Source organism: Hibiscus syriacus, unplaced genomic scaffold, assembly GCF_006381635.1.
Source record: "Hibiscus syriacus cultivar Baekdansim isolate YM2019G1 unplaced genomic scaffold, ASM638163v2 tig00110029_pilon, whole genome shotgun sequence".
Taxonomy (NCBI): Eukaryota; Viridiplantae; Streptophyta; class Magnoliopsida; order Malvales; family Malvaceae; genus Hibiscus; species Hibiscus syriacus.
The window spans coordinates 1,551,632-1,562,631 of NW_024062571.1; the positions used below are offsets into that span (position 1 = coordinate 1,551,632).

The following is an 11,000-nucleotide window of genomic DNA, read 5'->3' on the forward strand; positions in this document are numbered from 1 at the left end:
ATATCCTGATGTGCAACATTTCACTGATCAAATAATGAGAATAAGGGTAATGCCCTTACATTTTAAAATTATCATGAGATGACTATCTTAAGGTATAAAAAAAATCATTTCCAATAATTTTAAAATGAAGGGTTACTCTGTTAAGTGAAACCCTAAGAATGATCCCACCTAAAATTTAGGAACGAGAGAAAAAGAAATGTTTGCCTATTTAAATTCATCAGAAAAGGCCGTCAGAACATATAAAAGGTTCAAACTCAATGTCTTTAAATAATCGAACATCATTCTTCTTTCTAAAAGGATTAGTAATTCATAATTAATTAATTTTTGTATTTTTATCTTAATTCATGCATTTGAAATATGAATTAATAACTAACTTTTTGAATAGAATGATGATATTTCTTCATTTCAATTTGAAAATGAATTGATTGATTTAAGGCATGATATACCTTTTCTTTTCAATAGGAAATAATTAAATATCATTATTTCCCTTCCGAAATTCAAAGACTAATATTTTTATATGGTAAAAAAAAAGGATATTAAATTAAATTAAATTTGACTTTGTAAGTTTCATTGCAAAGACAACTAATTAATCAACTAGGTACCTATTTAGGATGATATAGGAGTGCTAACCTTTCCCCGCGTGTAATCGATTCCCAAACTTAATTTTTTGGAACACAAACTTAAAAATGTTGTTTTAATAATATTAAAATTAAACTTTTATTAAAGTGACAACCTTTTTTTGTGCCCAATCAAACCCTAATAAAAGATTAGTGGTGACTCCTTAAATCTTTTTTTTTAATTTTAAAAAGAAACCCCAAATTAGTCGAGGCAAACTCTTAAATCCTCTAATTTTTAGATTCGTTTCGACATCCCGCTTTAATAAATTCCTAGTTTTGCCTCTAACAAGGATGACGACGAACGACAAAAGATGTGACAAGGACGACAATGACAACTAGCAATGTGGAATTAAGGTTAGATATTTTAGGGATTTTGGTTTTTTGTAATTTCAGAAAAATTGGATTTTTTAATATAATAATATTCTTTGAAAAAATTAAATAAAAATTTTAAACTTTTATAATTGCGACACTTGTCAGATAATATATTTCTTTAACGTCTATTACGGTCAAATCACCTGAATGATAACATTAGACATCTAAATAATAATATTGGTAACATTATGTACCTAAATTGGCAAAACAAATTAGACGACTAAATGAAAAAATTGTATCATTTAATATTTTTTTGTATTAAGCCTTTTATTGAATAAAAACCTTATTTTTATTTGGGTAAAATACACAAATAATCCTTCGACTATTTAGTATGTTCCAATCTCGTTATTTTTCATTAAAAACTGACAACAATATGAGTTGGATGTTAATCTGTTGGCTAAGATATGATAGTTTTTTTTAGATTTTGAGAATAAATTTTATCATATCTCAATTATCATGTTAACATCCAGCTTAAACTGTTGTTAATTTTTTTAATGAAAAATGATGAGTATGGAACATACTATAGTCGGGTGACCAATTTGTAACTTTTAATAGTCGATGGACTCAACAAATCAACATCTTATAGTCAAATGACCATTTTATAACTTTTTATAGTCGAGAGACTTAAAAAAACATCACCCTATAGTCAGTGGATCATTTGTATACTTTACCCCTTTTTATTTTTTAAAAAATATTTTTGATTATTAGAAAAATAAATGTATTTATCAATCAAATTAGAAAAAAGTAAAGGAGAAAAATCCCTAGATCCAAGCTTCTAATAATCGCAGGTGACATTGTGAGGACTATATTAAAATTGCAAACACACGCATTCATTTCAGCAAGTGTAAGCTTAAGCATTCATTTAATAAGCAATTCTCGTAATTTATATCACAATGGAATCCAGCAGCAGCTTCATAGAGGTAAGAGTAATTTCCTGTAAGTCTCTTAAACCATTCAACTTCTTCCAGAAGCTCTCAGTCTACGCCCTTGTTTCCATCGCCACCGACGACGACAAGAACGTTGATCGGAAACAGCCTCAGAGGACACCCACTGATCGAGAAGGCGATGGGAATCCCGAGTGGAACCATACGATTCGGTTCGACTTGTTTCGTGGTTGCGAGAAATACTTTCTACACTTTGATCTGTACCACGAGGGAGCAATGTTCGGGGACAAGTTCATCGGCGAAGTTGTTATTCTTTTAGCGGATCTGATCCAGGAGTCTAATAGTGGATGTGTTAGGTTCGTCACTTATCAGGTACGGACAAGAGATGGGAAATCGAATGGAGCGTTGGATTTCTCTTTTAAGGTGAAGGTCGGGGAGGATCAGGGTTTGAAGATGGAATCTCAGGCGAGCCTCATAACTGGCTATCCTGAACCTGAGAGCGGATCTCCGAGAGTCCAATATCCAGTTCTAGATTTAGAAGGTATGTCAGTGCAGGATCTGATTCCGATCCAACAAACTAATTATTGTCTGCCGCCAAATGGTTACTATCCGCCTCCACCGTCGTATCTTCCTCCCCCGGCAGCCGTGGCACATGGCGGACCTTACTGTTACTACCCGCCTCCTCCACCGGGGTCGGATATGTGGGGCCCCGCTACCCTTTATGGTGGTTATGGGGTACATGGTGGGACCCAGCTCGGCTCTGCGGATGCACCATTGGAGACATGGTCAAATGGTTATGGGGCTGGTGGTGTGGGAGGAAACTACCATTCATCTTCGGGGGAATAGTTGGTGACGTCAGCAATGTATTATTTTCGTTTTTCTGTAATGTTATTTTTTTTTTTTGCTGATGAACGAAAAAAAAATGTAAATTATGTATTTACTTATGCAGCTATACTAGTGTTAATTCCCCCATAACGGTGGGAGAATCTTTATTTTTCTTCAAATAAACTATTTAATGAAATCAATTTTAAATTAAGTCCTATTAAATAATTATTATTTTATTAGTTATTAAATTAAATATATTATGATTGTTTAGAATTATACATTAATTTTAAATTAAAGTACATTTGGATTAATTATTTTGAAAGCATTATTTATTTAGTTTATAAAAGCTCTTTTATTTGAGTTAGTTTGATCAAACTATTTAGAGGTCACAATAGCGTCATTTGGATTGGGTTCAAATTTAGGTCTAGACTGCAATCAATTTATATTAGATTTAGGTCAGGTCTTTTTAGATTTTAATTTAGTTCGGATTTATGATAAGTCGGTGGAGTCAATATCATATCGATCAATTTTTAGTTTAAGTCAATATCAAATCGATTGATTTTTAAATTAAGTCAATATCATATCGATCAATTTTTACACCGAGTCAATATCAAATTAGTTAGTTTTCCATTCCAATCAATCTTTGAGTCTTCGAGTTAATTCAAATTTAGTTGGGGATGAATATAATCAAGTATATACAGAATTATTGATATATTATTTTTAAAAAACATACATTTTTATTTGTCATTCTTATCATTTAGGGTTATTTTGTAACATCCTAAATTTTGAATATGAATGATTAATTTTAATTAACTATGTTTTTCAAATAAGATATTAGATATTTTATGAATTATTTATATCGAGTGAATATCTAATAATTGTTTTCAAATATCGAATTAAGAAATTAAATTGATTTATACATATAAGTATTTGATTTTATATTTTAAATGTATTTTACATTGTATAATATTAATATACGATGATAATGGTTGATGAATTGATTTGATTGGATTTTAATCAATTATTATTATTAGAAAATTAGAGACCAAACATTCAAATATTTGTGTACATCTCGTAGTTAATTTCGAAATTGAATTGGGGTTTTTAATTAAGTTTCGAGGATGCTAATTTCACTAGAATCCTAACCCCAAGCCTAATCTATTCAAGCCCAACAATAAATTACCCATTATTTGTGAACCCTTGTCCAACCAATTTGACCCATAGACCATGTTCCAGCAACCAAAATAGTGAACTAGCCTAAACTTGGCCCAAACGCTGACCCAAATCAGCCTTCAATAGGCTTGCTCCAGCCCACACAGCGAGTCAAGTAAGGAGAGTAGACGAATGTCATGCCTCCTTTTCAGCAACAGCAGTCACGTCCTCGATCGATGAAAGTGGCAAGGATAATAACCACCCTCTTTGCATGCAACAACAAAAAACCTACAAAAGAATCAAAGGAAAATGTGAGATTTCCATCAAATAGAAAATGAGAAAAGGTAAAAAGTAAAGGTTCTCGAGTTCCGGCGATCGGAGCCTCAACTCCAAAATCCGAGTGGTGAATATACTCATCAGGCGATGAGAGCAATATGTTTTGAAAGCAAAGTCATCTGATAGTGTATGACGATTGGAAAAGCACATTAGAGATAAGGAAAATTAAATATTTTCCCTAGATCTACGATGATTAGAGCCTTGGCTGGAAGAACAAACCTCACATATGTGCTCATGGGACCAAAAGGTTCAACCTGTGAGTTTTGAACTTCGAACATTGTTAGAAGCAGTGGGCGATGCAGCGATCAGAGGCGTTCAACGGGACCAATGACTGGTCGATGCTACAGATGACACAAATGCCTCTAAAAATTCAAAGAAAATGAAAATAGAAAAAATGAAGATGAAAAGGAAAAAGAGTGTAGGGGGTTTATATAGCTCCCTAACTATATTGTTTTGGGGGACTGAATTAGTGGTGTCAAAATGGTGTCATTTGGCCCAGTGTAACACCCTAAACTTAATCACTATCAGATGTGACTAAGATGTCATATGCAAAAGCAACTACCAAGTTAAAATATTTTTCATTTTCATTTTAAAAACACAATATGATTTATCAAAATACGACATGAATAACAATTATAAAATGTTTATACAAAATCGGAGTTTTATGACACTTTAGTTTAAATCAAAATAATACAAATATCAAAGTTTATAGACCAAAAAGTAAGGGTCCCATGAACGCACATGCCCACTAAAAATAACTAGTATTGTGCTTTGATAAAAGATGTTGGAAGTCATGTCGCGACGGTGCTCCTCAAATGAGTCCAATCAACTAACCTATGAATGGAAACATCAAAACGTTGAGCTGTACAAAGTTTAGTAGTATATTGCTAATCTAAATTATATGTCATGAATCTTATAAACATAAAAATGTTACCAGAAATAACAATAAGCAGTAAGTACATACATGATTCATAAATCCAAATACTATTTGCTTAACTTTCATCATATTTACTTCATAATAGTATTAGTTTCATTGCTAATCTAAATTATATGTCATGAATCTTATAAACATAAAAATGTTAGCAGAAATAACAATAAGAAGTAAGTACATACATGATTCATAAATCCAAATACTATCTGCTTAACTTTCATCATATTTACTTCATAATAGTATTAGTTTCATGCTTTCCCATGCTCGTAACTAAGGTCCTAGCCATGAACATGTTTTGGTCTCTAACCTTAACAACATGGGAGTCACACATCAATCTCATACATATACACAATCGTAACACTCGATGCCACTATAGCAGTCAGGTACTAGTCACGAATAGGGGAACCTAGTGTCACACATGTCTCGATAAAATTCTTATCAATCAATCAATCAAAACAATAATGATCTCCCAATCTCATCATATCTATCAGGTAAAGATCATAGAGGGGAACCAAGTGTCAAATATGCCTCGATAACACTATCACTTGTAATACATAGCATTGGCTCGGTGTCACCATAATAGTCAAGCCAAGCATCTTAGATATCTATCAATCATCATCATACACAATCACAACATGCATAGGTGCCCGTAGGCAACACGTTCAACCATTTCCTTACAAGGCCAAACAAGGTAGCTTTACAACTCAAGCATCAATGTCAATATATTTAGGCGAGGTAATTCCCTCTCTCATCATTACATAACTCGTTCTCTCATCTAGAATGGTATGCAATGGTGAATTAGTTTTTTAATATTTTATTACTTATAAGACATTTGTTGAACAACTTTAATATTTTGATATGCTAAAACTAATTAATATTTTTTAATAAATTTGAATATTATATTCGATTCGATCATTCAAATATATAAACTTTTTCTAAAGTCAAAAACTCTATTTTACTCCTTACTTTCTTGAATACTGATTTATATATTAGAAATAATTTTGGAACAAAATTTTCTACGGGTTTCAAACATCAATCGAGTTAAAAATACATTTTAAGCATACTGATATTGTTCATGTGGTATGATGTAGTACCGATGTTAATGCTTTAAAAATGCATAGTAGTACCGATACTACTAAAGCAGTATCGATACTACCTATTGGTTTGACAAAACAGTAAGCATTTTTGTACCGATACTACAGGCAGTATCGATACTACTTATAACAGAAGTATCTATACTCCACATGATAATACCGACACCACCCTTATGTTTTTAATAGTTGACAAATTCCAGTATGCATTTTTGGTATCGGTTCTCCACTCAATATTGATATTACTTAACATTGTAGTACGGATACACCTTGGCCTAGTATTGATACTTCTCTTTCCCCAGTGACTATATTTTTGTAATTAATGCATGTAGTATCGTTACTCCAAGCTAGAGTACTGATTGAAGAGGTATAAAAGCGAGATCATTAACCATACAAGAGGACAAGAGATCACAAAGAAAGCCAAAGAAATCGAATAGAGCCAAATTCTTCGAAAGTACTTTCTTAATGAATTAATATAATTCAGATTTTGCTCCAACACATCAATCAATGAAATTCTGATTGTTAATTGCTTAAGTACATTAATGAAACTCTTAAATTGCTAGTCCACCTTAGTGTTTGAGGAAATGGAGACAATGGTCTTAGTTTTTGTTACAGAGGCAGTTATGGTGGTATTACAGGCAACATTGTTGTTGGTATCGCTGATGGCAATGGCTTATAATTACAACTCTGCCCGAAATCCTTTGTAATGACCTCAATGTTGGGTTCTTTAATCACCTCTTTCACTTCTTTTTCTTTAGGCTGTGGTTGAGGCCTCTCATCCTCTTTCTTGTTTTCAACCGGTTTCCCAAGTGAATTACATCCTTGTCGTAATGGATCTACATAACTTATTGCATTGAGCTTTTCCATGAGCTTTAGGAACTTCAGTATCACTTATCAAAGTTCCTTGTGGTCTGTCGCTTAACACATTGGCCAACTATCTAACATGGTTCTCCAATGCTCGTAGCAATGCTGACTGGCTTCGGATGATGGCATCATTCCTTAAAATATACTCTTTCAGTAGAGATTCAACTATCAAAGATATGCTAGCTTGTTTACAAGATTGCCTTTGAAAATTTTGTTGAATGTTGCGTTGATGTGGTTACATCACTTAATGATGCAAATGTTACTATTATGGCTTCGGTTGTTCTTTTGCATATTGTTGTTGTGACTAATATTGATTTTGTGTATTCCCAAAGTTTGATTGCAGTGTCACTTGGGTTTGGCTACATTTTGACTTCTCCAAGATAAGTTGGGGTGATTTTAGAAGTTTGAATTGTACGTGTTCCCAAATGCATTGGCATTGTCATTTCTATTGTAATTTCTCAAAAAATACACAAATTCGAGGTTTTCTAGACATTCTTCAAAATTATGATTATCTTCATAATAAACACAAGAAGAAATAAATGTTGATTTTACTTCATACATACCTTCAGGCTTTTGTATCTCCTTCATCATTTTAGCCAATATTGTCACCTACGTGGTCAATGTATTCAAAACATCATTGTCCATTGTTGCAACAACATGCCTCCCAGACATAATCCTAGTATTCGGATATTGATAGTCATTGTTGAAGATCCTCTCAAGGATGTCGTAGGCTTCGCTATATGACTTATCCGACAAAGCTCCATTAGCTAATGCGTATACAACCATCATTGTTTGCATGTCAAGACCATTATAGAACATCTCCATTTGTGTCCAATGCTAGAAACCATGCATTGGCCATTAAAGCAACAATTATTTGAAGTTCTTTTATGCTTTATAAATATTTTTATACTCTAATTGCTTGAAAGATGTGATGTAATTTCTCAATCTCGCATTCATGTTAGGAGAATTAAATCTCAGCATGAGCTTCTGTGCAAGTTCATTCCATGATGTTAAAGCTCCAGGTTGCAATAAGTTAAGCCATACCTTGGCTTTTACGCAAAGAGAGTAGGGAAACATTTTCAAATTTAATGTTCCCTTGGGTACTTCTTGTTGTATGAATGAGTCAAAAATTTCCATGAACGCTCTCAAGTGAGCTCCAGGATCTTCAGTGTGCATCCCACTATACTACCCCATTAACTGCAACATTTGGAACATATGACTTCAACTCGAAAAGGGCAGTGTGGATAACAGGCCTCACGATTCTAGGATACAATTCATGATGCACGTACGATCGAGACCAACTTTTCTCATGATTTGATCTCACTTTAGACGTTCCTCAAAGATGATTCTAAGGGAGTTCTTCCTTAATTTATCCTTTACTATCTTCTATATGCATCATTTAATGTTGTAAGCATGCCTTTACATCTTATACTATGCTTGAATAATCATATGTTATCATTCACTTGCATACTATATGATTTTCATGCATAACATATATTTCCACATCTTTACTTAGCTTATAAAATGATTTACATATGTTTTATACTTAGTTAATATGTTTGCATATCAGTTAATATAATGACAACATGTTTTGCATTGAATCCTTAGCTTATGACATGTTAACTTAGTTCACAATGCTTTTACCTTAGCTCACTTACTTTGCATGCTTATTCCCTTAGCTCATGGCATTTATTCTTAGCTCATTATATATTATTCATTGGCGACAGCACACCTTTTGACTGCTACAAGCTCATTTAACTCATGTTTGATTAATTTCATTTATCATATAAGTGCATTGAGGGATGACACATTTTATGGTAGCTTTGGGAGCTATTTGGAAAAGCATGGCAGCTCACAACATCTATGGCAACTCGTCTGGATCAAAGGAAAGCTCACCTTAGCTGAAAGAGCTATCATGGAGCTAAACTCAATTGAAGATGCCATAGATAGCAAAATTACAAAAGTGGACTAAAAGTCAGCTGAATGGAGATTAGAGAGTAATTGAGGAATTTTGAAGACCATAGCTATCTATCTTGAGTACATCAAGTTATAGCCTACCTAGTTAGATAACATTACACTCACCTAGCTCACCATGTTGCTAACTTACCTCTTGGCTACCAAAGACTATCATCCTATGGCCGAAACCACATCAAGGACTTAATGGAGACTTCATGTGCAATGCGTGCGCCACCCTAGTTGTGTGCCTTGTATGTGCACTCCTTAGGCTCTAAAGTGGGAGCCATATCTCTATTTGTCCAAGGCTTGATAACTAACCAACTTGGCACCAAGATGAAGAGTCATAAGCATTATTCGACTAAGATGCATCCCTCCACCCTTTGGCCAAAACATTATATCCCTTTTCATACTATGTATATAATTAATTAGGACTTTATGAAAGGACACATCCATGGTCAAATGTTCATGTACCTTTTGGCTTTGTTCCTTTTCATAATCTATAAATAGGATAGATTATTTCCTTTGTAAAAAGCCACTATTCATCTTTGAAATATATTTAATAGTTTATCTCTTTTCCTTTATCTTCTAAAGACTTTATCGACTTATCAAGTGTCATACACTTGTGGCGTCAAACTTTACTCTTTTATTGATACTTGTGATTCCTATCTCTCATAGATAGTGGGTCCAAGTCCTATATTTGCCACCCCTTATATAGACTTATAAGAATCGGATCTTTGCTCATCTATAGCATTGGTTCATTCTTAGTGTTATAAGATACTATATCACCTTAGCCATGTTTTCTTCATAAGCCCATCACACACTCAAACACTTAACCATTCTTCCACAAACTATATCTTCTTCTAGCCCACCCTTAAACAATTACATATACCTTCCCTTAACCTTTCTTTTGTGGCCATTCACTTGCTGCAAGTGTTTGCTTCCTTCCTAGATCCTTCAATCAAGTTGTCACCGTCTTCAGAGTCCATTGAGGCGTGCCCAAACCTACATCAAGTCATCTATAATTGGCATAACATGTTTTCAAACAGGCCTATTGCGATCATCGGTGTTATTTTACGTTGGACACATCATAATGTTTTGTAATTATGGAATCACCATTTGTATCCTATATCATCATGTGATAGATTGTCATTATCCGCAATATGCAATGGTGGTACACTAATGTTGGTAGTATCATTGTGAGCCATATTTTGATGTTGTTGATTATTTTGTCTCATTCGATGAATGGTTCACTTGATTTTGGGATCAAAAAGTTCTAAGTCATGGTTGTTGCTGTGTATCATGCACCAACAATGCTACACTAAAATAACCTACAAACAAAATAAACAAAGTTAGTAAAATCAAAAGAAAACAATTCAAATACAACGACAATGTTCCCCCGATAACGACACCAAAAACTTGATACTTTAGATAATGTACTAGCATTCCGAGTAAGTATACACCATCGTCTCACAAGTAGTAAGAGTGGACGCAACTAATGCATCAAGTATCGTATCCACATGGAGCAATTAATCATAATTTAGAATTGTAACAACAATTGTTTAAATGAATATAAAATGATGTGATAATAGAGCTGAGACAAAGATATTGTAATTCAAAGTAAAGATGACAGAGAATGTAGTGAACATCAATAGAGCAATTGATTGATGGAACCCAAAGTGATGTTGTTAAATAATAACAAGTTATGCAACGATGCTATAACAATAGATTTATGTGTCAGGCATTACTCAACAGATTATCCTTTTCTTAAAGTATTCATCCACACAAACACAATAGATTTATATCTCAACTATGTATGCTATTGACAATGCTTATAACAATCAGGTGCATACATTTCTTTATGATGAACTGTCAGAACGTTCCTTAAGCTTTTTTGTAAGCAGGAATGCGATCCAACTTAATTTTAAAAGATCGGGATTGGAAAAAAATTTGAAGTCACCATCGACCTTTGGGT

The 11,000-nt window shown here is 33.4% G+C and overlaps 1 protein-coding gene across 1 annotated transcript; it reads left to right on the forward strand.

Annotated features, from left to right (window-relative positions):
* The first annotated feature begins 1,882 nt into the window (after window positions 1–1,882).
* On the forward strand, window positions 1,883–2,719 carry LOC120213539 (protein SRC2 homolog). The gene has a single exon (XM_039211651.1). It carries the CDS (start codon window positions 1,883–1,885, stop codon window positions 2,717–2,719), a length of 837 nt encoding a protein of 278 aa, XP_039067582.1.
* The last annotated feature ends 8,281 nt before the right edge of the window (window positions 2,720–11,000 follow it).

Coding starts and splice junctions, on each gene's coding strand:
- LOC120213539 (XM_039211651.1), top strand. CDS start 1,883: ATGGAATCCAGCAGCAGCTTCATAGAGGTAAGAGTAATTTCCTGTAAG.